The sequence below is a fragment of the Orcinus orca genome, chromosome 16 (assembly GCF_937001465.1).
Source record: "Orcinus orca chromosome 16, mOrcOrc1.1, whole genome shotgun sequence".
In the NCBI taxonomy this organism is placed as follows: domain Eukaryota; kingdom Metazoa; phylum Chordata; class Mammalia; order Artiodactyla; family Delphinidae; genus Orcinus; species Orcinus orca.
Genome location: NC_064574.1, coordinates 15,099,907 through 15,126,092, shown reverse-complemented (window position 1 = coordinate 15,126,092; position 26,186 = coordinate 15,099,907). Strand labels below are relative to the sequence as shown.

The following is a 26,186-nucleotide window of genomic DNA, read 5'->3' as shown; positions in this document are numbered from 1 at the left end:
ATCTCATTAACAATTTTCCTATTGATTACATGTTGATATCATAGTATTTTAGATATGCCGGGATAAATGAATTATATCACTGAAATTCATTTCCCCTATTCCTTTTTTAGTCAACGCTGCTACTAGAACACTTAAATGAAACAAGTGGCTCGCATCATATTTCCACTGGACGGCGCTGCTCTAGACTTCCTCTCCCCACCGGTGCAACTCCATGAGAGCTCTTCCTTTCTGTCTTTCTTTCCCTAGATCTGCAAGGCCCAATACAGTAGCCACAAGCCACACGTGGGCATTTAAACTGAAACTTTAAAGAACTACAAATTCAGTTCCCCAGCCACGCTAGACACATTTCAAGTGTTCAACAGCCATACGTGGCTTGGGCCACCCTTTCTGCACACACCTCCCCAACTACAGCAGGTTCTAGGGGACAGCGCCGCTCTGCTCACCTCCTCCCTGAGCCCTCTCTGCGGCCTGACCTCTCTCATCAAGCCTCCTCGCCCCTCCCAAGCTTCCTTCTCAAGGTCTGCTCTGCCCCTCCTCCGCCTCCCGTCTCTTCCAGCCCAGGGTCTTCTCTCCGCTTCAGCTGCTTCTGCCCCTCCACCTCACTCTGAGCCTCTTCCCTTCTCTGCGTCCCTCCCTCTGTCACTCTGATTTCTCCCTACCCATCTACCCCTATTCCTCTCTCCTCACCTCTCTCCAGAATTCATAAAACCACTCTGAAGAGAGGTTAAAGTTAATGTGATACTGGTTTCCATTCACTTTAATCCCCGTTTCTCAATCTCAGAGATGTCAGAGTGGGAGGGTAATTCCTCGAGTCATCAATGGCTTAAAGAAGAACAGTGCCAGTCTGATGAAGTCTTATTTGACTGGCAAGTACCTTGAGGCCTCAGCTCCCTGGCTCAACTCCGTTCAATCCCGGGACTTAAGTGAACACGCGTTAACCTTCTCCTAGCAGACCGGTTCAGTCTGAGTCCTGACACCAAACTGTCTTCTATAGTGGATGGAATCTTTGCTTGTTCACCAGGTTTGTCCAGAAATGAGATGAACGTCTAATCTCGTTCTGGTAAATGATAAGCCTCGAAATTCATTAAAGTTCTCTGAGAAGGGCACCCACTCCCACACATGCAGAGGATGGCACCCAACACAACTGCTCGGACACGGGAGACAAGAATGTGGGGACCTGTGTGGCAGGCAGAGGGCGGAAGCGTCTGGCCAGGTCCTTCCTGCCGGGCTGGCAGCGGGGCTGTGTGACCAGGGAGGTGGCCCGCAGGCAGGAGCTCACTCTGCGAGATGAAGTCCGGTGGGCTCTGCCTGTTTAGAGCAGCTGATCGCTCCACCTCACAGGTGCCCACGGTTACTTCTTGAATTCTGTCACCTCTGTATCTTGTTTACGGTGAAGGAACTGCCCATGTGAGCAGAGCGCTCACCAAGTGCCAGGCCCCCTGCTAAGCCCTGTGTATATGTATCAGCTCATGTGGGCCTCACATCCGGATAAGCAAACTGAAGCCCACAGGAGTTAAGTGAACCGCTCAAGATGAGACTGGTTAAAGGCAGAGCGGGGGCTGCCGACTCCAAAGTTCATGCTCAGAATTAGGAAGCCTTTCACACCTGACTCTCGATTTCTCATTTTGTTCCCTACACTGTGGTCTCCCAGGTGCACCTGGTTTTGGACGACTGATAAAATGGCCTTTTAACCCAGCTCCTTGACTCTCCTTCCCGGCCCTCACCTCCCACCTCAGCTCTCTCCCCGCCCACATCCCCACTGCAGAACAGGGACTGAGACCTCCCTCCAGATGCCTCCCTCCCCCGCCAACTCCCGCTCTACCCTCCTCCCTCACACACCCCTCAGGAAACACGGATCCTGGAGTGTGACCTTTCTAAAACGCCAGCCTGGTTATTTCACGATCCTGATTAAAGCCTCTCAATTGCTTCTGGGAGAAAGACCTAGGCCCTACCTGATCTGGTCTTTGCTACCTCTCCAGCCTGTCACAAATTCTCACCCCAAGCTCCACCGGACCACACACCCGTCCTAGGTGCCCCCCTTCCCCATGCAGGAACTCCTTTTCTGACTGGTCATCTGGCTTACCCTCAGCCTTCCCTGAAGACCCGCCTCTAAGGGCTCCTGACAACTCTCCTTTGCGGCAGGACTGACAGCTCCTCCTCTGCAATCTCCCAGGCTGGGCATCCCTCCCAGTGCCCCGCACAACTCAGGGTTATGACTGGTGTTAGTTGAGTGAATTCCTCTTCTGTGCCTATTTGAACACATTCCCTCTGGATAAAAGTCTGTGGAGTTGTGAGGCAACAAACAGTATATCTGGCTAAGTACCTCCTTAGAGGCTCTGCAGTTCCTGGTGGGACAGCCTCCTAGAGACAACCCTGCTTACAGTGGGTCAGAAACCATAAGCTTTCCAGCTTAGGAAGTGTTTAGTACCTATCGGTAAGGTCCCTCAGAGTGCCCATCCCACTCCATAGTGATTTCAATAATAATAATACAGCTATAATAATAGTGATAGTTGTAGTTAATAGTAACAAAACAATAACAGTAACAAAATATAGCTTGTCTGGGAACTTACATTGAGGATTATGGACCGAAGGTGCTTCTGTGCGAATGCGTTGGCCATATCCTGTTAGGAAGAAGAGAACATAAGGTAAGGTGGCAGGCATGCAGCTGTGACAACTATCAAGAGGAAGGTGATGTCATAGCTCTGGGGCTTTTTCCCTTAATTTTTTTCCTTTAAAATGAAAAGTGGGCAAATGAAAAAAAATTCACAGACCTTCAAATACGTATTTTATACTCTGAAAAATTCCCATACATTTTCTTTCATGAGTACACATTAATGCAAACAGGGTTTCCTTTCCCAATGGTACAATCAACCGTGTCATCTTCAAAGAGGGACAAAGGCTGCTTCAGGACGAGACACTTGTGTTACAAGGATGCCAGGAGATGGACAACAAGCACAGGCCACAGAGCAGCACGATGGTTCCCAAGCCACATGCACCACCCCAGGCCAGAACCACTGCCAAGGCTGGGAGGGACTCTAATGGAACACTGACTCCAAACCGAGCAAGAGGGCTTGGGCTCCAGCATCCCCCTCCACTGCGCCCCCCTGGCCCCAGCACCACGCCAGCAGACGGAGCTGGGGTGGGATGCTCTGAACCAGCAGGTGGTCTATGATTCACTTCTGATCAGTTTAGAGAACAAGGTGTTGGGTGCTTTGGAGTGATTTTTCACAACAGGGTCACCTTTTTTATTTATTTGGTTCAGATTTTGCCAGTAACACTTTATTTATTTAGCTCACTCAGGAAATAAAGTATCCTACGTTAAGTCAATCTTCCAGGGAATGAAGCTTTAAGGGTCCTCTCAGAACTGTTATTTTGACCATTCTTATGCTAATCTTCTAAAAATATATACACTTCCTGTATTTCTGAAGAGACTACGATGATTATAATAATTTAATCACTGCCAAGGACTTGACTTCATCAGGAACAAAAAAACACATCAGTTACTATTCTGTGTTGTGACACTGTAATACCCTATGGGGCTTCTGAAATGTGGAGCTATTTTCCCCTAAACAAAATGGTCCCAGATTACTATGCTTTTAATTTTTCTGACAGCTTTTCATAATTCTTCTGTCTCTTCCTTCCAATGTCAGCCACCACTTCTTACAATGTTAATTAGTATGACTTCACTTCCTGAACTGCTGCCTTAATTTAATTTCATAGATAATTCTAAATCAACGGGCCTGAGGGAGCTGTCACACCTCTCCTAGGGGGCAATATCCGTGAGTGTTGTCATTTTTCTCAGAGCTGGAAGGCCTTTGTCTCTCGCTTCTAGATTTCTAGCCAAATTCCAATGGCTGACGCTGTCAGGAATATTAAGTTTTACTCTGCGTCCCCTGAGCGCACACTAACTGGCAAAGGAGGAAGGTGGACTAGAAACTTCTCTGGTAGCTATGGGGGGCCAACTCACGATTAAATCTTGCTGTCCACAACTCACAAAGTTGGTAACTGACAGTGGTCTGCTGCTGGAATATAAAGGCCTGCAACCAAAGGCTTCTCTGCGGTGCCGGGGGAAGCACTCATCCTTTTTCATATCCTCATAGAGCTGACCTCTTTGAGCTCCCTCTAATCCTCTAAGAAACCCTCCCTCTAAGAAACGAGTATCCAAATTCCCTTCTGTCAACTGTCTAAAGCTTTTCCAATTCCTAGGCTCTAGAAAGCGTCCAAAAGGGTGTGGATTTACCTTTACTCCTGGCTACAGCAAGCTGGAATGTGATGCATCTGGCATCGTCTAGATGAAAGCCACAGGCTATTTCTGAATCTGATCTTCCTGGCTGAACCACAGACCCATGTGAAGGCAGGTTACAAAGGAGAGACTGGGCCACATTCCCCAGGGCAGGCGTCCCCTTAATCCTTTATGCGACTCTGATCCGTGGTACTTCGCTAAGTGTCCTGACAAATGAGATTTACAGCACACAACCTTTTCCTGTGTCTTGCAGCTCCCTGAACAACTAGATCAGATCACGAGATTCTCACCCAGCTTCAACCTCCCCACCTGGAAAAGAGCGGGGGCCCTTTCCATATGGCAGCGCTACTTACAGTGACAGGGAGGTCTAGAGGATTAAGATGCTTGTCCTGCCGGCAGAAAGCAAAAAGCACAGAGAGAAGCAGATGGAAGAATGAGCTTTCAGCTTACGTTCAAAACAGGACTAGGGAGGAAGAGATGAACAGAGCCAGCCATCCAAGAAAGACAAGGACAGACAGAACCACAGACGCTCCTGGTCCTCCCACCAGAATCTTCCAGGAACTTGGTACATAATCCCACAGGATTTACAACTTACTGAGCCCACGGTATTGACCGAGAATTACAAAGTCTTGCTTTTGTACATCACTTGGGATTTGACCAGAGAAATCTAGAACGGTTGTGTTGGAAGGGCTCAGAGCGATCTTTAATCTGGCCCTTGCATTTTACAGAAAGGGAAACGGAGACCCAGGGGGGTTAGAGCACTTGCCCAGCAGTGGCAGGAAAAGTACTCAGCCTCGGACCCTGGCCTCCTAGGTCAGTCCTTGCTCCACTGCCCAGCTGATCCCTGGTTTCCTCACTTGTAAAATATGGCTTTTTCTCATGACATCCTTATGAAGTGAATGGGGCAGATGTTGTTACTCCCACGTTATAGGTGAGGAAACTGGGGTTTAGAGAAGCAGAGCGATTTGCATCATGTCACACAGCTGATTGATAGGGAAGAAAAAAGTTTAGAACCTGGATCAGAGGCTCTTTATACGTGAAACTTCAAGCTAAGTCCCTCCACTCTTGCTTCCTTAAGCAAGGATTGCGTTTGTTTCTGTCTCCTGGGACCCGGCAGGGAGGCCCAGCGGGTCTCCTCTCCCTGCTCCCTGCTCCTCTAACCCAGGGGTAGTCGCAGTAAGGCCAAATGAGGCCTGTTGCCTGTTTGTGTCTAGAAGGTCTTATGGAAAGACAGCCACACCCACCTGTCTGCCTACTGTTTGAGGCTGCTTTGGCTACAGCGGCAAGGTTGAATAGTTGCCACGTAGACCACAAGGGCCACCAGGCAAAAAAATATTTACTCGTCCTTGAGGGGAAAAAGTTTGCAGGCCCCTGCCCTGACCTAGGACCCAGCTGGTTTCCCTCCTAGTTCTTCCCCGGGTCTTCCTTAGCAAAGCTACTCAGACGGGCTCTGGCTGCAGAGGGGCAGGAGGAGGGACTCTTGGGAAAATGACTGGGTGGATAAGTCTTCTCTTGGGAGAGCCCAGATGAAAAGCTTGAAAAGGCCACCACAGACCTGTCGCTTGTCCTCAGGAGCCTTCAGAAAAAGTGCGTTAATCAGTGCAATGGCGTAGGTCTGAATCTCCTGGTTGGAGCTGTGTCAACGGAGAAAGAAGGCAGAGAGAGGTTAGGAGACTGACCAGCAAGACGATCCTTAGAGATGGTTTAAAACAATCACTTGCACACTGTAATCAAATAATAATCAGAGGCTTAGCCTCAAAAGCTTAAAAGTGGGCAGACTCCCTGACCCAGCAATTCCACTAACAGGAATTTACCCAAAGATAGTCATCAGAGAGCTGTGCATGAGTTACTGGCAAGGTGTTTCATCCAAGTACTATAAAAAAAATCAAGAACAGTAAATAATGCAAATGTCCACAGTAGCGACTCTGTTCATATATATTCAAATCCTAAGCGGTCATTAAAAATGCTGTTTTAGCATAAAGGTTCTTCGCCTGGGGTTAGGGATGGGCTTAGAGTGTCTGGGAACCCTAGAAATGGTGTAGCCATTATTCCTTGTAGCTGGCTGACTATGTGATACTTTTTTCCAGGGAGGTGAGAGTCTATAACTGTTACTGGATTTTCAAAGGCATATGGGGTGGAAAAAAAAAAAAAAAATATATATATATATATATATATATACATTTTTTTTTTTTTTTAATGTTTGGCCAGGCCTCACTGCTTGCGGGATCTTAATTCCCCGACCAGGGATCGAACCCGCACCCTCGGCAGTGGGAGCATTGGAGTCCTAACCACTAGACCGGCAAGGAATTCCTGCACAAGATTTAGAACTACCCTTTCAGAAGGTTCTTTGACATGGGAAATGTTCAGTAACTATTAGTCCATAAAAAAAGTCAAGGCACGCATAGCATGTACAGTAAGATTCCAACTTTCTTAAAAATATGCATAGAAAAAAAACCCAGCGGCACAGTCAATTTACTGTTAACAGTGGTTATGTCTGCAGGGGGGATAATGGGCAAATGATTTCCTTTTTGTGCTTTTCTGTATTTTCAAAATCTCTGACTATGAACTTATTTTATTTTAAACAAATAAAATAACTACAACGCTTCTCTGGAATCTTGTAATCCTGGCACTTGACAAGAGCTCTCCACCTGCCACGTCATAAGTGCATTCTGTGGCTCTCTCCAGAGGGGCTGCTGGTTGGTTGGCCGGGGGCATCTTGGAGGTCTGGTGGAGGCTACTAATTGTCCCTCAGCCCAGCAGCAGAGGACATGACTTCTGGGGACAGCAATGGGCTGAAAGTGTTCATAGACTGACCCCTAAGAAATGCCACGCTCCTCTATCATCTCTAAGGAGGTAACTGGTTCATTCCCAATTCAGAAACAAAGAAATAGAGGTAACTCTGAGGTCAGGAAAATCAGAACTCTCCACCTGGAGTTTACAATGTCCCCCTGACTTCAATCAACCTTTTTGGCTTTTGGGCATGAAAACAGAGGCTGAAGAATTCCTTAGAGAAGTGACAAGGAGAAGTCAGAGCTGTAAATCTCCTTGTGCTTCCTTTTTACTTGGACTAGTGGGAAGGTACAGGCTGAGAGCATAGCTGAGTGAAGACAAGGCTGCTATAATCAACCAAGTCTGGGAGCTCTGGCTTCCCCTGGAACTGGCAGGGCGTTCTGTCAATGTCCCATATGCTGGAAGGGAGCAAGGGTTAGGAAGGAATCAGCAGTGTCCCCATCCTTGTTTTGGGAAGTCCAGTCCCCTTAAATTGTGTGGAATGGTTGAAAGGGAAGTATAAAGAATGGGGAGGAGACAAACAGTGCTCCAAAGGCTTTATCTGTCTTTGGCTTTTGTTTACTATCTGTTAAATGTTTTAGGATGTGATAAGCTTCTTAAAAAACAAACAAAAGCAAAAAACAAAAAAACAAAAAAACCTCCTCAATTTATTGAATACCTATCCTGTGCTAGCCCCTATGCTGGACCTTTTATCTTCTTTGATCCTCACAAGTCTGAGAGGTGGGGATGATTAACCTCAGTCTAGAGGTGAGGAAACTTAGGCCAGAAGAGATTAGGTAATTTGCTGAGGGCAGAGACCTAGTTTGCAGTAGATCCTGGATTGGAATTCACATCCTATACAATACTTCTTGCTACCCCCAACAGCATACTGTTAGTTCGGCAAGAGTTCATTCAACAAATGCTAATTGATCTTCTACTTAAATCAAAACAAGGGATACAAAAATGATTGGCCCCTTTTCCCAGAGAGCTCAAAGTTTAAAATGGGAGGCAGATAATAAAAATACAGTATTTTATATAAATATGATTATCATAGGTACAAACAGAAACTATTTGGCCCACAGAGGAGAAAGCATCTAATTCTTTCTGGTACCATGGTGGTACAGGAAGATTGGGAAAAACTTCACATTATCCTGAGAGGCAAGGAGACTTACAGAGGATTTCAAGCGGGAGCATGACATGACCAGGTCTGAATTACGGGAGGAATTCTGGCAGTAGTGTGGAAGAGGTGATGAGTGAATGAACAAGCAGATCAGCATCTCAGAGTACAAGCAAAGCAGTAGGACTGGAAGATTTAAACAGAGTAAGAGGGGAGAAGATAACAGGCAGGGAAGGGAGGCTGGGGCAGGGTCTCTACTTACACCTGGAGGTGAGAGATGAGCTGTCCCACAGTGATTTCCTCTGCGATCTTCTGGTACAGACTCTGGCTGTTCAAGACCATGCTCTCCAGGATGGCCAGGGACCTCTGCAGGATTGACACGTCCACCATGGGCTGGCTCACGTACCCTGCGATCTAAAGCCAGAGAGGGCAAGTCAGTTAGGAAGCTCAGGGCCCGAGAGAGCTGAAGGCTTAGGTTTCGGACGGCCGCCGCCCCCAGACTCTCCTCTTAGGTGTGCTGCCCACGTTTGTACAGCTGTCCGCAGGTGGATGATGGTATCTGCTATGTTGGCCAATGTGCCAGGGAGTTTCTAGGCACGGATAACTCAATTTCAAATTACAGCATCCACTCAACTATGTTTCGTTAAACCTAAGGGCTTAATCTTTTGTTTTCAAAATAAGGGTTCAGGCATGAAAAAGCCGAGGGTAAAAAGCAGAGGGTTTTACTGATGCTGGGATCTCATTTGCTCTCCATGTACTGTACTCCGGACATACATTTTGTCCCTATACACACGCAGAACAGCAGACTCGGGGACATAGAAAGGACCTCAAAGTCTTATAATCTAATCCCTTTTCTCAATCCCCATTATAACATCTTTGACACATGGTCATTTCACTTGTGCCTAAGTATGTCCAGCATTGGGAAGTTCTCAATGTCCCAAGCCAATGACAGGTGTAATTCTAGGTCAGCAGATATAGCATTCATTGGTTTTAGTTCAGTTTTCTGAGGTGATACTGCCCCTTCTTCTAGAAGAAAGGATAAAACTAGAAGTAACTTCTCCCCCCTCACTGAGTTCATCTGACAATCAAACAGTCCACCTTGCAGATTTGTAAACAGAAGGCAGATTAATAAATAGAAGGCAAATGAAATGAACAGTTTTTTGTTTTTTTTAATCCAAAGAGGAGGCAGGGCTCAGGAAGCAGGTCAGAAGACTTAGGGATGGTATTGGCTGGCTGGCTGGCTGGCTGCACGCTATCCCGAGTCTCACTGACAATCCAATTCCACTTTGGCCATAATCAGTTCCGGGAGTCCAGTTCCATCTTCTCAGTGCAGGCCCTGCGAGTGTAACAAAGTACACCTTCCAGGAGCCACAGGAAGGCCGGAGCCTGAGGGTGAAACACCTGGCCTCGGGGATAGAACGCCGACCCTCGCTGGAGCAGCTGTGTTGCCCGCACCTCCCCTCAAGCCTAGAGAACTGGCGACGGAGGGAGGAAAGACGGAATGTTGGAGGCCTCACCTGCTTAATGAAGGTGATTGAAACCATGTCCCAGGAGACAATGCCATGGTCCATGAGCTCTAAGAAGGCAGTCAGGGTGAATGCCAGCATCTCACTGTAGCTGAGACATGTGCAAAACACACACAAAACAATACAAAGATTCAGAACTGGGGAGCACAGGTGTGAAGGCAGGCACAATAGGGACGGATTTCAACGTAAGCACCACCTGAGAAATCAGCAAACGCCACTGTGAGCCAGCGCCTGGCACACACCTAAGCTAGGTGTGGAGCAGATTCTTCCCTGGAATCACCAAAGGAAAGGCTTCTGGGTTTGGCCTTGTCAAATCCCAGCACTTGGTGGGGTACCCGAGGGAGCTTACGTCCCAGGTTCACTTTTAGGCTGGGAGGCGGCAGAGCACAGGAGAAAGAGGATGAACTCTGGCCATGGGTTCAACTACTTACTAACTGTGCAAATTTTATCTGTTCAAACTTCTATTTCTTTCTCTGTGAAACTGAGTTCCTCTCACAGCGTTAACCTCACGGCGTTGTGGTGAGGGCAGGGTGACAGTGCATGCGAAACCGTACCACAGAGCTGACAGAGAATGAGGGCTGAGATGTTTTCTCCCCTCTGTCTCTGCTTTGTATACACATCAACCTTTATACATCTGTACAGTGCTCTATAATTTACAAACTATATTTCCATTTGCAAAGCATGTTCTGACCCATTCTCATCCACAGTACTCCTCATGACAATATGGCAAGGGAGGTATCACCTCCACTTCAAAGAGGAGACGAAGGCCAGTCCAACCCCGCACTCCCGGGAGACTGCGGAACGTCTGGGTCAGTGCTGATGGCAGCCAAAGGCTTCGAGATTTCCGTGCAGCCGGAGAATCCAAGACTTAAAACAAATACCCAAAGACTAGCTGCTCGGTCTGGCTAAAAATTTCAGTAGCTGATCCATCAACTCAAAGGTTTCTGACTCCCTCTCTGCCAGCTTAGGTTCTGTGGGCTTAGAAGACAAACTAAACATCTGTTTGCTCACTGCTGATAATGGCATGGCAGTTTCCCGCCACGTTCACCTTGGCACTGGAGTACCACAAAGCCACTTGCAGTGCGTCGCAAAGTTCCGGACGCCCCCCCTGCCCCCGTGAAAATGGGTGACAGGGAGACAGCGGATGGGTGGGGATACGCCCCCGTAAACACAGAGGAGGGCCCATGCGCATCTCTGTATAAGGAGCCTGTGTGTGGAGTGGGGAGGTGACTGGAGAGGGAGGGACGCAGGGGTGTGGTTAAGAACAGACACACAGACACCTGTTCTACTTGCTAATTGGACAGCCTGCTAACTTCCATCAGGCCGGTCATTTTCCGGAAATGATTTCAGCCGTGAGCTGACCTCTCTCTTCTTGACTTCTAGAGCCCCGACTTTCACGTCACTCAGCATAGTACTGTTTTGTACCGTCACTGAATTTGTGAGAGCCCAACTAGACTACAAGATTCAGGACCACAATAGTGAATTATACCCCTCTGTGTGGACCCTGGTGCTGGGCACGCTGCTCTGTATGCAGAAGGAGCTCAATAAGCTCATTTGACTCAACGGAAATGAGCATAGGATGCCCTGCGCAGTGTCGTAAATCTCTCGAGAGCTCCCAAACGAGACCTCAGCAACACTCACTGGGATAAGAGCTTGGTTCCGCTTTCCACAAGCCGCGTCAGCACAACAATGCCATCCATGTTGATGAACTCGGTGGCGAAGGTCACATCCGCAGAGAGCTTGGCCAGCTCCTTCATGGCGTCCAGCCGGGTCTCCATGTTGGATGACTGGGTCCTCTCCATCAGCTGGCGTGCGGCCCGGGACTGCGGGACCAGGGACAAGACACATGCCATCTGCTCCCTGTGGCAGGTTACTGCTCTGTGAATAGCTCACAGGGGCCCTTCGGTGGACTCCCAAGCCCGAGACAGAAGTAGCTCTTCACACTGCTTCAGATTTGCTAAATAAATGTTTATTGGATCAATCAGGGAATCACCAGTACGATGAGACCGGTCTGCAGTTATGTGTATCCTTTCTGTACCACTCTGGTCTATGGAATAAAAAAATTCCCACCGAGGGAATACAAGAGAGATCTGGGAGATGACAACCCGCTAACTATGGCAAGTCACAAAGAAACAGATATTAGTTCAATATCAGAGTTTTTCTTTTTTTTTTTAATTGAAGTATAGTTGATTTACAATGTTTTGTTAGTTTCTGGTGTACAGCAGTGTTATACACATATATGCGTGTCTGTGTGTGTGTATGTATATTTTCTTCTTCATATTCTTTTCCATCACTGTTTATTACAGGATTATTGAATATAGTTCCCTGTGCTATACAGCAGGACCTTGTTGTTTGCCTATTTTATATATGGTAGTGTGTATCTGCTAATCTCACACTCCTAATTTATCCCTCCCCCACCCCCTTTTCCCTTTGGTAACCATAAGAGTTTTCTATTGATATTAACTAAAGCCGTCAGACAGTGGAAGAGGCTGTCTCTTGAATGCTGGGCTCTCGGTCACTGGAAGCAATCGAGGAAGACTGGACGGGCACCTGTGCAAAGTGCTGTGGAAGGGGCTCCTATGGTGGGTGGAGGATGAAATCTGATGACCTCTAAGGACCCTTGCAATCTGAAACTGTGATCAGCCTGACGCGTTTTTTTCACTTTCCCTCAGAGTCCGTATCATTGTTCCTCAAAGTGCTAGCCCTGGGAAAACTAAGAATACCAAGGGGCTAGAAGCAGCTAATTTCAAAACGGCTTTTTGAAAATGACGGCTGGTGACAGAGCCTCCCCCGAGCACGTGAACCTTTCCCATGGGAGCACCTGCATCCTTCCTGCAACTGCGGCTGACGCCCCTCCTCTCACGTTCACCGGTCTTTCCTGTTGCTGAACTTACTCACTCTATAGTCTGTGCCTCACAGCTTACCGTTCCATCATTCTCTATCTCTCGTGTGTTACTTTAATATTCTCGGCTGGAATGGAAGAATCTGGAGAGCACAAGCGCCCCGGGGGTTCTTCGTTTTTCTTCCAGTGCTAAGCAAGCGACGGAGCCCAGGTACTGCTGCTGCAGAGGAGTCGGGCCTACCCACGTCTCTCCCCTTTAACGGCACGCTGCTCGCGAGGACACAGAAACCCTCCCTCACCTCCACGGTGAGGGACGCGTGCGCTGCGAGAAAAGGTCACAGGACGGAACGATTTGAAGAGCGCTGGTCTGCATCACACTGAGAGCCTTCCAACTCCAAACGTCAGTTCTCCTCCCGGGACAGCATTTCCGGGCCACCTCCTGCGCCTCCTGCTTCTGGGGAAGTCAGCTACGCTGCGCGCGAGGCCCGTAAAATGCTTCGGCACTTCTGTAAGAGCGCGCAGCTCCCAGGCCATCTCGTTAAATTAGCCGAGCTTGGGGAGGAGAAATGAAGTCCTTAGGACGAGAAGAGCTGAGGAGGAGGGCAGGAGCAGGCAGTGCCAAGAACACTGGCCTGGGGTCGCCCAGACCTGGGTTTGAGAGGCAGCTGCGCCGCGTTCTGAGCTGTCGACAACTGGCAGGTTATTTAGTCTCTCTGAGTCTCGGTTTCCTGGTCTGAAAAATGGGGCTATCAAGAGTACTCATCTCATGGGATTTGTCGAGATTAAGTGATACCATATATGGAAAGTATTCTGCAAAATCCAGGCGCTCAGCCAATGTAGCTGCTATTACTCCACACCTCCCTTCCTTTCAGATGGACCAGCCTGTCACCTCACCAAGAGAACAGGGGCCAGCATGCCCTCCGTTTTCCGGCAGCCCTTCTACAAATCTACCTACGCTACCCCCGTATCACTGGTCCTGCTCCAGGCCGAGCCGTCAGGGCAAATCCCTCCCCTGGGCTGTGGGCTCCCCCTGTCCTGTGGGCAGCAAGGTCCTGCCCCCATCACTCACCCCCCCTTTCCCGCACTGGCAACCTTCCTCTCTTGCATCTTAACGTATTTTCAAGGACACATAAAAAATTGCAACAGAAGTTAACAATCGTGAAGGGTCAGAGGAGGTGGACAGCTGGGTAGGTGAGGGACAGGAGTGGGAGAAGACCTTTCACTGTATCTTTGTCAAACTCTTTTGATTTTAACACACGTGAATGTTCCACCTCTTTTTTTTTTTTTGCGGTACGCGGTCCTCTCACTGCCGTGGCCTCTCCCGTTGCAGAGCACAGGCTCTGGACGCGCAGGCTCAGCGGCCATGGCTCACGGGCCCAGCCGCTCCGCGGCATGTGGGATCTTCCCGGACCGGGGCACGAACCCGTGTCCCCTGCATCAGCAGGCGGACTCTCAACCACTGCGCCACCAGGGAACCCCTCCACCTCTTTTTAAAAGGCGTATCTTTTCAACTCCGTATCCCCGAGCTAGTACCTTCTCTATCCACTTCCTTTTAAACCAAGCTTCCTGATAACATGGCAAACACAAGGTCCTCGCTCTGTCACCTCTTAAACTCAACCCACTGCGATCTGGCTGCCACCCAGCTGCCCCAGCAACCGGCTGACCTCCCAGATCAACGGACCGCTCTTCTGTCCTCAGTTTACCTTCTCTCTGCTCACTGCAGACCAACCCGTCCTCCATCCGGACACTCTCCCTGCCCTCAGCTCCTAAGCCATTTCTAGCGCCTGTTTTCTTTCTACCCTTGTGGGTGCCTCCTTAGTCACCCGGAAGGGCTGCTCTTGCAGGAATCAGGGGGCCAGCTTGCATTCTCGCACTGCTTCCACAGCCAGTGTATTGCCTTCTTCGCCAAGTTCACCTGCAAATACTTTTCCTGCCCATCGTTTCATCGCCACGGCCACTGCCTTCACAGGCTGTTGACACTGCTCATCAGCTTCTTGAAGATTCCTCCTACCATCAACCTTCCTTTTTCAAGCCCATCTTCCACACTGTCACTAAAGTGATCTTCATAAAACATAAACCTAAGCATAATATAGCTTCCTACTTAAAATCTTTCAACGTCCCCACTATGATCTTTCCCTTCTGGATAAAGTCCGACCCATAAGCAGGCCGCCAAGGAACCCTTCACTGGCTTCTGGTTGATGGCTACAGGCCTTCGGCCACCCATCACTCCTGCCTCCCCTAAACAAAGCACATCTCTCTGCTTGGAATACATTTCCTTTTCTTCTTTCTTCAGCTGCTTCTTGCTTATCCTTCAACATCTGAGCCAAGTGTCCCCCTTCTCTGGAAGGGCTTTCTGGGAATTCTCAGTCTGAGTTAGGTGGACCCTTTTCTGAGTTCCCTAAGCAACCTTCTTTCAGGACCCTTGAGAGAGGCCTTATATTTGTTTGTTTATTCCCAACCAGGCTGTGAGAGCAAAGATTGACTTTTTAACCTCCAAGCCTTACTTTCTAGAACAGAGTCTGGCCCATGGTAGGTGCTCACAGACGCTTGTCAAATAGAGGAATTCCTAAGGAAAGCCGAATACCTACCGGGGAGATAGCCAGCTGTAAGATTGTCCCGTTCTTAATGTCACTGCGAGTCTGGGTAGCAAAGAGAAAAAAAAGAGTAGCTAAGATAAAATATTAAAATTGTGCAAGCAAGCTGAATCAACAAGAACTTTCTGTCATTTTTAAAGTAGCTGTAACTGAGACTCTTCAGTCAGGGCCTCCTCTCCTGCTTGTTTCTTGGCAAAGAATTTCTAAGATGCTTTTCAAGTGCCTCTCAGGAAGCAGAAGCCACATTTTTCCAGCCACCAGAGGAGGACAAGGGCTGATGCTCCCTGATCTGCCCAGGAAGCAGCTCTTGACCCAGGAAGTGGAAGCTCCCTGGATGTAGGGAGGGCAAACAGCGCTGGCCCCCGGGATGGCTCACTCCAGAGCGAGCCCTGTGTTGGTCTGGCTTCTCCCTGTACTAACCTGTTCGGTGATGTAGAGCTGGGGACCGTCTGCATAACGGAGGGTGTAATACTCCGGGTTTGGCAGTGACCACCTATGTAAGAGAAAAACAGTACAGCCTGTGTGGCCATGCCGGGGGGCCTGTCTAGAAGCTGCAAATAAATAATTTTCAACAGAGTTGACTGAGGGATTGGGCGGTCTGTTTGATGTACAGGGGAAGAAAACCCAAAGCTTTGGGTTGAGATGTTGAACAGGAAGCTCCTCAGCCCCTGTAAAGATTGGTACCACAAAAGGCGGCGCATATAATTCAGCGCAGGTCTCAGACCCCACCAGGACCTCAGGTGGGGCATTCCTGGGCTTAAAGGAAAAACTGAAGATTGACAGGTCTCAGGGACATCCCCACCGGCTACACTTTCTTTGTAAGACAACGATCCACAAAACCCCCGGACTGGGGACCCGACTAACTGCAGATCCTCGGGCAGAATTCCTTTCAAGGTCTGGCAATGCTCCTCTGTTTTTAGCCTGTCACCGTCCAAAACAGGGGCAGTTTCAACTTACCCATCACAAACTTCCTTGATGATGGACGCCAGGGGCCGTTTCTGAGAGAGAGAGAGAGAGAGAGAGAGAGAGAGAGAGAGAGATCCTTCACCAGGAGCCACAGCCTGCTAGTACCAAGGTCCTGATGAGAGGGTCGGCCAGGCAGGGTCGTCCTGGGGCCTGAGCACGGACTTCTTCTCTGAGAGCTTTTCTCGAAGAGGAAGTCTCTCCCAGGCCATGGTGACTAGCCTTCCACAGGGTGGGACAGGGCTTGGCTTTCCTGTTGCTGGTCTTACTCCTAATGCCAGTGGTCCCCGCCCCTAAAGACATCCCCACCACGCACTCCCTGGATCCTTCCCCTTGCATCGCCGCTGCTCCCTTCCAGAGCTTACCTGGTCGATTTCGAGGAGCTGAGCGTTAGCACCTGGCCACTCGATGGCCACTTTGACGATGTCTGATGGTGGTGGCATCGTTCCCAATGGGCCCTGCTTCTCCAAGACACACAGACACAGCTGCCTGGGGAAAAGAATCAGAAAAAAGGAAAAAGTCAGAGTTTGCCTTCATTTTTCACTCTTGTTATACATCTTGGAAAATCAGAAGACAGAGAGTGCCCAAAGAAACATGTAGAACTCCTCGGTTTGAATTCTTCTAGATCATGCCACAACCTTTCCTTGGACATTTTGTCTCTTTAGATTAAATCAGCAAGTAGAAAAGGGACAAACCTATCTACCAACTGCAGATAAGCCAGCCGCAAGATCTGCCAATGTGACACTTCAGGTGAAGGGCCAGGAGGACCCCGGAGTAGAGGAGAATATTTACTGCAAAGTCCTGTCCTGGGACCTTGAGAGGGAGAAGCTTATGCCCTGAGACTGATAAGGACAGACACAGCCTTTCCTTGGCGGAGCAGTTAGCTGAAGCAGCCAGCCTGCTCTGCTCTGCAGTCATCCCGGGAAGATTCCAGAGTCAGCAGGGCCTGGCCACATGCTCTGTTGCTTCCTCCCTACTTATTGCTGCCACTCCTCCCCCCGCAAAGGGACACAACACGGAGCCTCCACCGTGTGGGATGACACAGACTTCAGAAAATGGAGAAGAGAAGCGGGACAGGAAATGCTATTTTAGTCCCAATTGCCAAAGGCAAGGGCTGCTGAGAGCACAAGTATAGGGAGGTAAGGACCCTCATACAAAGGCCCAACTATCGGAGGACAAGGCTTCAGAAGTACTTCTGACCCACTGCTCTCCAAAATAAAGGAAAATAAATCATTTTGAACAAGTCTGGAAGATGGGCCCACGTGACTGGTATCCTAGGCAACTCTGTGAGCTTAGTGGTGTTCCAGGCAGTAGCTAAAGCATTCTCTCTCCAAGGTCTGATGAGGGGAAGCCACCCCACTGATGGATTATTTCAATGTGTGTTTACACTCCATGCCTGCAGCTTCAGGAGAGGCCTCTCTCTTCACGAAAGAGGCCTTTCTCCTGCACCCCCAGGTTTAGCCACTTGCCCACAATCCACGCCTCACTAATGGAGACCGCCCGCCTCTCCTGGAACATGCGGCATAGCTGTGCTGAGCTGGTATTTGTGGAGGCCATCAATTTTTCAGCCCAAACACAGCTGTTATTTCTCACAGCCTTGGAAGTACTAACCTCTTTGGTGACAGGGGTACAAGTCCCTTCCCCTACAAACCCACAGGTCTCAGAAAGAGGGAAGCTTTCCCGGCCATTTCCTGACCAGGATGGGGTGCTTCAGAAGTCGACTGTCAAAAATACCAGCACTTCCAGAACACGGCAGCACAGAAGAGATGGTTTTCAGTGTGCCATCACTTACTCTGTTGAGTCCCCTCAGCAGCCTTGTGAAGTAGGCAGCACAGGATTACCTCCATTTGAAGACAACAAAACTGAAACTCAGTGTGGTTAAGGTGCCCCATTCACCCAGCGTACAAGCAGTGAAGGTGACAGAACATGGAGTCGACTTTGGCCAGTGCTACCCACCCCCAACCCACCCCCACCTCCGGCTGAGCTAGCCTGAATTTCTGCTCCCTGCAACTAAATCAAGCCTAAAGGTGAAGTGGACCGGTCTCACGGCCCTGAGAGCTTCCACAGCTTCTGCAGCTCCAGGTAGAATTTCTCACATGTAATTTTTATGTGCCTAGACACACAACAAACCTCTGAAAAGAAACGGGCCCATCAGAAGAAGTCCTGGTTGAGATGCTCTGCTCCAGTGACACAGCAAAGCAGGGGTGGTACCGTGAATCTCAGGATGCCTAGGGCAGGAGTCCCTATCCTTATCTAAATCTGCCATAATTAGGAGGCATGACTGTACAGTTGTGAGATCGTTATTTTTGACTGAGATACAATCTACAAATAATAAAATGCAGAGCTTATGTGTATATATGTATGTGTATATATAAATATATATACAAAATAGAAATACACATACAAAATAGAAATACACATACCGTCCTGTAACCACCACCCAAAACAAGACACTGAATATTTTCACACCCCCAGAATTCCCTCCTACCTCCTTCCAGTCAACCCCGCACCTGCCAGCCCTCCCAGAGGCAACTTGTTTCTGATTTCCAACACCATGGATTTGTTCTGCCTGCTTTTGTACTTCATATATGTGGAAATGCACAATATGGCCTTTAAGACCATTTGTTATTTAGTTTAGTTTCTTCTTCTTCTTAAAATAAGTAGGCAGTGTAGGTGCGAGAGGAAGAGCGCTGGGCTGAGATGATTTTCCCTGCTGAAGCATCTGGACTCAGAGCCAGAGGACTCAGGACCTAGTCACAGCTCCAACACTGAGTGTCTGGGTGATGTACACATGTCCCTCTCCAAAAGAAGTTACACCCTTATTTCAGTGGTGCTGCTAAGAAACAAATCAGATTTTTTGGAACTCTTTTCTGTTTGTTTTTGTTTGTTTGTTTCTTTCTGCGCGTGGCATGTGGGATCTTAGTTCCCTGACCAGGGATTGAACCCGCGTCCCCTGCATTGGAAGAGCAGAGTGTTAACCACAGGACTGCCAGGGAAGTCCCTAGAACTCCTTTCTGGATACTGTCTTTGGAGATAAACAAAGCTAAAGTTCATTATTTTACAGTTCCACTTTACTGTGACACCACATGGCATTTCCTAGGTTGATTATCTCTCTTTTTTAAAATATTTATTTTCCTTATTTTTTTTTTTGGCTGTATCGGGTCTTAGTTGCAGCACACAGATCTTTTCGTTAGGGTGCGCAGTCTGCTCGGGTTTCTCTCCAGTTGTGACACACGGGCTCCAGGGCGTGTGGGCTCTGTAGTTTGCGGCATGCGGGCTCTCTCGTTGAGGCACATGAGCTCAGTAGTTGTGGCGCGCAGGCTTAGTTGCCCCACAGCATGTGGGATCTTAGTTCCCCAACCAGGGATGGAACCCACGTCCCCTGCATTGGAAGGCAGATTCTTTACCACTGGATCACCAGGGAAGTCCCTATCTCTTTCTTTATAAAAGTCAGCCCTGAGTGATTCTTGTATGTTCCAAAAATTCATATCCATTTTAAAGCACGGGGATTTGCAACCACCAGGACTATTCCAGAGATACTATAAGCCCCGATTCTCAGTGACTTTGCCCTTTCCCAATATGCCCAGGCAGCCCATGTGTCCTGGCACTCTCGCCACCCATGCCACAGCCAACAGGACCGAGGTGAACACTCAACCTTAGCTGGACTAATCCAATTCTCTCTCTTGAGCTTAAAGACACAGACTAAAGAAGATGGATGACAACGGGCCCTGGAGCAGAAAGGTCACAGTCAGCCTCAGAGCAGGTACCGCGGCAAGCCAAAGATACCAAGAAGCAGAAACCAAGAGCCTTGCAGAGGAAGCTATTCAGCAAGAAGAATCCAGAAATGTGTGGATGAGTGGAGGCCAGAAACCAGAAACCACAAAGTCCCAGAAAGAGGTGGAAAAAGCCTGTGTCTGAAGACTTTCCAGACTCCATGGCTACACCTCCTACAGTTGGGGTACCTGAAGTTCCCCTGTTTCCTGCCAATAAAACTCCTTTCAATTAAACTAGCCTGCGTTTCTACTCATTGCAACTAAAAAGCCTAAGCATAAGGGTGACCCCCCAGCTTTGAAGGAGCTCTACATGGAGGGCTGAAGAGACAGCAGCCTAACAGGCACAAGATGATAGCACTGAGCAGGCCCTTGCTTAACACTGGCTGAAATAATGAAGAGCAAAACCCACTTAGATAAGTGGTTTGTTTAAAACAGTTCAGTTTTGTGGTGACTTTATGGCAAGTCATCCTGTATGTAACAGCAATGTGCAGACAGCCTATTTACATTTGATCACACGTCTGTAGCATTATTACCGCTGATGCTCACCCGAACCCTGGAAGTCATCCCATTGTAGATGAGGCAACTGAAGTTCACATGGGATGAGAAACGTATCTTCCACATGTCTCCTTCCCACCTCTTCCCCACAAAAAAAGAAAGAAAGAAATCACATCAGAACTGGGTCTCAGGACTGTGCGTTAGGACTTCAAAGTGGGCTCTCTTCCCTCTACATAATACTTCCTTTGCTGAGGATGATGACATTAGCTAACATTTACACAGTGCTGGGACACTGTTCTAAGGGCTTTACACAGATTAATTCATTTAATCCACGCAGCAGCCCTGTGTGATGCATCATCCTGGTTTTATAGACAAGAAATAGAGGGACTTCCCTGGTGGCACAGTGGTTAAGAATCTGCCTGCCAATGCAGGGTACGTGGGTTCGATCCCTGGCCCAGGAAGATCCCACATGCTGCGGAGCAACTAAGCCCGTGCACCACAACTACTGAGCCTGTGCCCTAGAGCCCACGTGCCGCAACTACTAAGCCCGCGTGCCTAGAGCCTGTGCTCCGCAACAAGAGAAGCCACTGCAATAAGCCCGCGCACCGCAACGAAGAGTAGCCCCCGCTCGTCGCAACTAGAGAAAGCCCGCGCACAGCAACAAAGACCCAACACAGCCATAAATAAATAAATAAATAAAATTTTAAAAAGAAATAGAGGCGCAGAAAAATTAAGTACTGTGCTCAGTGTCACACAGCTAGTAAGCGGCACGGCCAGAATCTGACCCCAGCCAGTCTGGCTGTTTGAAAGCCACGTGAAAGCAGGTGGCACGGTTCCCACAGCAGGCGCTCAGTGGAGGATCTGGGTTCCCTGGACCTGAAGATGAAGCACACCGGGGCTCAGAGACCAACGACAAGAGCTCACCATTGTGACAGACAACGGAGCCCACTGTCTAAAGAAGGTGACCCCCACTCCCCTGTGTGGTGCTCAGCCCTTCACAGTCTAGCCAGACCTTCCTGGACTACTTGCTGTTTCTATAAGGCAGCCCATGTTCCTCCTCCTCCTCTGTATCTTTGCATGTTTTTCCTTCCTTCGACTGTCAGGAGAGCTCATATTCAAGCTTCAGAGCCCCACTCAGATGTCACTTCCTCTTTGTACCAGTCTTAGTTCCTCACGCCACCCCCGTTTCTCTAGCAAAGTGAAACAGGACGGGCCCGTGTTCTTGTGGCATTCTGTCCACAGCTCTGTGACGGCTCCTGTCCCACCCCATTATAGTTTTATATTCCCACAGCTCTCTCCTCCCCCGGGGCAAGGCCAACCCTGCAGCTTCATCGGCTGGCACAGCGCCTGGCACACGGATACGGTTCCATAAGCATCTGCTCAAATCCAACAGCTCTGACTTCCTCAACTCCTACAAACCAGGGCCGGCTCCACACGGCAGTGGACAGGCAGGAAGCACTCTGGTTGTGTGTTCCCTCCTCGACCCACCACCTTCCAACTCCACAGCATTTTCACTGTTTTCACATCTAACATTAGGACGTGTCTCACTGGAAAATCAGATTTAGCACCTCTGACTCTAGTTAAAAGATGGCGGAAAACATCCCTCCGCTTTTCTCCCTATGGAAACGTCGGGAGATAGGAGACTAGAAGAATACTATTCTCCAGGTAACGGTCCCCAGATAAAGGATCTCCTTGTGGGGAGCCCTTTCAGCTCTCATTTGCTCACTCTTTTCATTTTCACTTTAGAAAGGAAGTGGGAATTAGGTCGAAGCAATTCAGTAACATTGCAAAATTCTCAGGGTTATAAATAGCCTCTCGCTCTACCATTCAGCGTCACTATAGAGTTCAAGAGCAAACAGCCAAGATGAGGGAGCGGTGGTTCCACATCCAGGCCCAGGAGGCGAAGAAGTCATCAACCCCTTCTGATTAAACGACTCTGCATCCCACCCTCCCACCCCCTTCCAAGTATTACAGATATAAAGATGATTGGGAAAGCTCTAAATGCCACCAAACAGGAGAGAGGCACACACTGATCTGGCGAAGATAATCCTATACTCTAAGGCAGGAAGATGAAAGCCCAGGTTTTCAAAGGCAAAGTCAGGGAAACAAGAGAAAAACAGGACCTTCCGTGTCTCCAATGAGTGTTCTTTAAGTGGCTTCTGGAAGGTGTGCTTATAAAATCAGCACAGTTACAAAAGGCCCCACAGAGCTCCATCAATCAATCGCCCCTGCAGGGACGGCTCCAGGGAGATGGATTCTGAGCCCAGCGGAAAGGAAGTGGAAGACAATCCCTCCCCATTAGTAAGGAATTCAGATGGAGGAAGGCCAGAAGGCTCCAGCTCCGCACTCTTCCCCCCTCATTCCTTTAAGGATAAGGATTGACGGATGCTTTTGTTCGGCTCTTTTGCTTCTGATTCGGTGGGGGAGGCATGGGTGAGTTTGGTTTATGTTTCCTGCAAGAGAAAGCACCGTTCCAGGAAGGCAACCAGAGGTCAAACCCTCTTTCTAATCGAGAGCACAATCTCAACAGAGGCTTCTCCCTCTGAAATCTTCTGCAGTGAGAAGTGACTTAACTTCCCTTAGTTCGGACCCCTGAATGCGGGTTAGACTCTAAGGTACAGGGAGGGAAGCTGGGTTCGAAGATTCAGGTCCTGACGTTTACTGCTAGAAACACCGAGAAGGACCATCATACCAATGGCAGCTGAGATTTCTCCCTTCTGTTGAAATTTTTGGACACAAGACTCACCCGAACACGTAGTTAAAAGCTACTAACTTAGAGCCACAAGGGCAGTGAGGAAGGGCGTGGGAACAGGGTAACTGTTTGGGCTTCTTCTCACGTAACACCTACCCTAAGAAGCACTCAGCTCTCCTCTTCGGTTTAGAAACCTTCTGCAAGGTCCCTATCCTTGCACAACTGAGCTTAGACTCCGCAGGAGAGCACCAGCTCCTTCCAGGCCCACCATGGCCTTCAGACCGCCCTCGCAGATACTCCGAATGTCACTGCAGACCACCTTGTTCCCCCAAACATCAGGCTCTTCTAAGTCTTACTGGGGCCTCTGCCATTACTCCCTCCACCTGGTCCAGCTGCCAAACTTCTACTCGAGCTTCAAGGCCCAGCTCAGTCACTCTTCTGTGTGGCCTTCCTGGTCCTCTCCCCTCAGACAAAATGAACTGCGCCCTCATCTGCCCTCCCGTCTTTTACACACACTGTCACAATCCCACTGATTCATAACTGTCTATGTGCAGCCTTTCCTCGTGCTATTCAGAGTGTGATCCGCACTCCAGCACCACCGATGTTGCCTGGGAGCCTGTAACACAGAATCACCCACTCCAGCCCAGACCCCCTGAATCAGAACCTGCCTTCAAACAAGATCCCCAGGTGCAGACTCTACACCAGTGTGTCTCAGCTCTGGCTGTGCCTCATCCGTGCCCAACCCAGGTCACTGCAAACCACCCCCCTAGCCCCCCCACCCAGGTGAATCTAATGGGAAGCCAGGGCTGGGAGCCACAGCTCAGGGGCTGCTAGCTGAGGGCAGGGACTCATCAAGTCCGCATCTACTTCCCTGCCCACAGTGCCTGGCACACAGCTGTGCCCACAGAGTTCCACACCAAAAATACCCTCCAGGATGCCCCTAGACCTGACCGCCTCTAAAAGAGAACAGAAACTCTAATGACAGAGGACGAGCCATTGCCTAGAACTCCACACGGCCCTACAGTCATCGAGATGGACGTAGAAGGGGGTCTGTGTTTCCAGTCCACTTGCCTCAGTTTCTGGAACTGAAACAGAAACTGAAGTGGAAAACACAGATGAACCAGAAGTACTGTCTGCCTTCACGGGACCGCGGCTGCCGCGGGAAGGCAGAGCCTGTGTGGGGACGGGGTGCGCGGGGCTGAGAAGCCCTGGGTTATGACTGAAACCCCGGGCTGGGGGCCCGACTCCTTCAATACTGACCCCAACCACACAGCATTGTTCTCACTGCAAAACCAGGCCAAGCCTCTCATTTTACAAATAAGGGAACTGAGGTCCAGAGAAGCTGGCAAGGCCACACCAGCAGTCAGGAACCAAAGAAGGCCTCGGCGCTCCCTTCTGGGTTAGTCCTGCCCCTGCAGCACAGGAGACCTGACTGCCCAGCTCTGCCATGAGGACAAGCCTCTTTGGACTTCAGGTCCTGATATGCATGAGGAGGTCTCGTCCAACCTTGACCTTCTAGCGAGGCAGAGTAACTTAACGAGGTAAGGAGCTTGTGTTCTGGAGTGGAACAGACCTAGGTTTGGATCCCAGTTCTAAGAATTTCCTTATCTGTTAAATGGGGATTCGAATCAACCCTACTCCATAAAGTTGCTGTGAACATTGGGTGGGATAATATACGTAAATCATTTAAGCATAATACCTGACACAGAGTAAGCAGAATTCCAACAGTGTGAACTTGAAGAAGTTGCAAAAGAAGTTGCAAAAGCACCATGTTTCCCTGGCATAAAAGAGCCCTACCTGCCAGGCTTTAGTATACTGATGACAGAATGAGAGAACATATGTGAAGGCAATCGGGGAGGAAAATCAATATAAAATTCTTCTTCTTCTTATTATTATTTTTCTCCCAGCAGAAGAACCTTGGAGAGCTTCATAGTCAGTTCCAGAGCAGTGGCCTATACAATGCCTGGCACATAACAGGTGCTCAACAAATCTTTTCTAGTGACTCAATTAAAACCATTATGTCTAATGGGTTTACAAACTCTGGCTGCTTAAGCAGCCAGACAGGTAAGTAAATATGCCAAGCAGCATCTATGTGGGAACTGTAGCAAACTACGCAGTACCCCCCTACCCCTGCAGAGGAATCCAAATCCGCACTTGGAAACACATTACCCAGCGTGGCCTAGACAGCCACTGCAGCCTCTGCACACCACTGTTTCCGGTTCTTCATTACAGCGCCCGGTGTCCTGCACCTCATCTAATCATTCTGTGGTCTGGTCTGGTCTTTCCAAGTACCCAGTAGGCGTCCTGAAGATGAGGGCTGTGATCTATACTCCCCAGCCACCCTAAATGGCCTAGAACAGTGCTGGCCCCACGGGAGTGGGGACCTCAACTCAGTGAGCAACTGTTGAACTGAACAGCCAGACTGTTAACTCAGGCCCTGTACAAGATGCTGCGGCCTGGGTACATTTTTCTACCCAGGTCCTGGGACCAGGCTGAGTTGGTGCTGAATGTGCTGAGCTCCGGTGACTGGATCAAGAAGCACTGGCCTTGCAGGATTTTTCTTCAACTGCATCAAATCCACTTGTTCCTGAGCCACCTAGGCAGGTGGTACTGATGCACCCAGACACACTGTCTCTTCGTGGATGAAACCGAATATGCATATACCCACAGGTGCCATTGTTTTCTAGAAGTTTAGCCCCCACTTCCTGCACCCCCAGACTCCCCTGGCACCTCCTCGAGGGAGCATAGGGTACAGAAGGACCAAACTCCACATGAACAGATGGAGGGCCTGGTCCTCACCTTGCCTCCTCCCCTCACAAAGTTTAGGATGGTTGCTGGCAGGCAGCATAACTTCTAGGAGCTTCATCATGTTTACTAGTAAAATGCAGACAACAATAATTATCTCAAAAGGTTAAAGGCAATTAAATGCCACAGGTATGTAAAGCTTCTAGCACTGCTCGCCCTTACGTGTGGCTATCGAGCACCTGTAATGTGTTTACCATGAGCTGAGATGGGCTCTAAGTGTAGAACACAGGCCAGATTTCAAGGGCTTAGTACACACACAGAAATGTGAAATATTAATAATGTTTTTAACACTGAGTATATGTCAAAAGAATATCATTCTGGAATCTATTAGGTTAAGTAAAATATATTACAAAACGTAATGTCGCTT

General features: G+C 49.0%; 1 protein-coding gene across 6 annotated transcripts in view; it reads right to left on the bottom strand.

Moving 5' to 3' along the window:
- Positions 1-26,186, bottom strand: part of ELMO2 (engulfment and cell motility 2) — a 38,540-nt gene that overhangs the window by 10,843 nt on the left and 1,511 nt on the right. The window contains exons 2-11 of one of the 6 annotated variants that reach the window (XM_004272938.4): positions 20,374-20,463; positions 16,420-16,543; positions 16,049-16,089; positions 15,512-15,584; positions 15,086-15,136; positions 11,297-11,478; positions 9,647-9,746; positions 8,392-8,543; positions 5,799-5,877; positions 2,571-2,621 (exon numbers count right to left, since the gene is read on the bottom strand). In XM_004272938.4, the coding sequence (XP_004272986.1) occupies positions 2,571-2,621; positions 5,799-5,877; positions 8,392-8,543; positions 9,647-9,746; positions 11,297-11,478; positions 15,086-15,136; positions 15,512-15,584; positions 16,049-16,089; positions 16,420-16,497 (807 nt within the window). In that variant the 5' untranslated portion in view covers positions 16,498-16,543; positions 20,374-20,463. Of the gene's footprint in view, positions 1-2,570; positions 2,622-5,798; positions 5,878-8,391; positions 8,544-9,646; positions 9,747-11,296; positions 11,479-12,796; positions 13,244-15,085; positions 15,137-15,511; positions 15,585-16,048; positions 16,090-16,419; positions 16,544-20,373; positions 20,464-26,186 lie in introns of those variants that run through there. The other 5 variants (XM_049698854.1, XM_033433842.2, XM_049698852.1 and 2 more) reach the window with 5 other exon arrangements.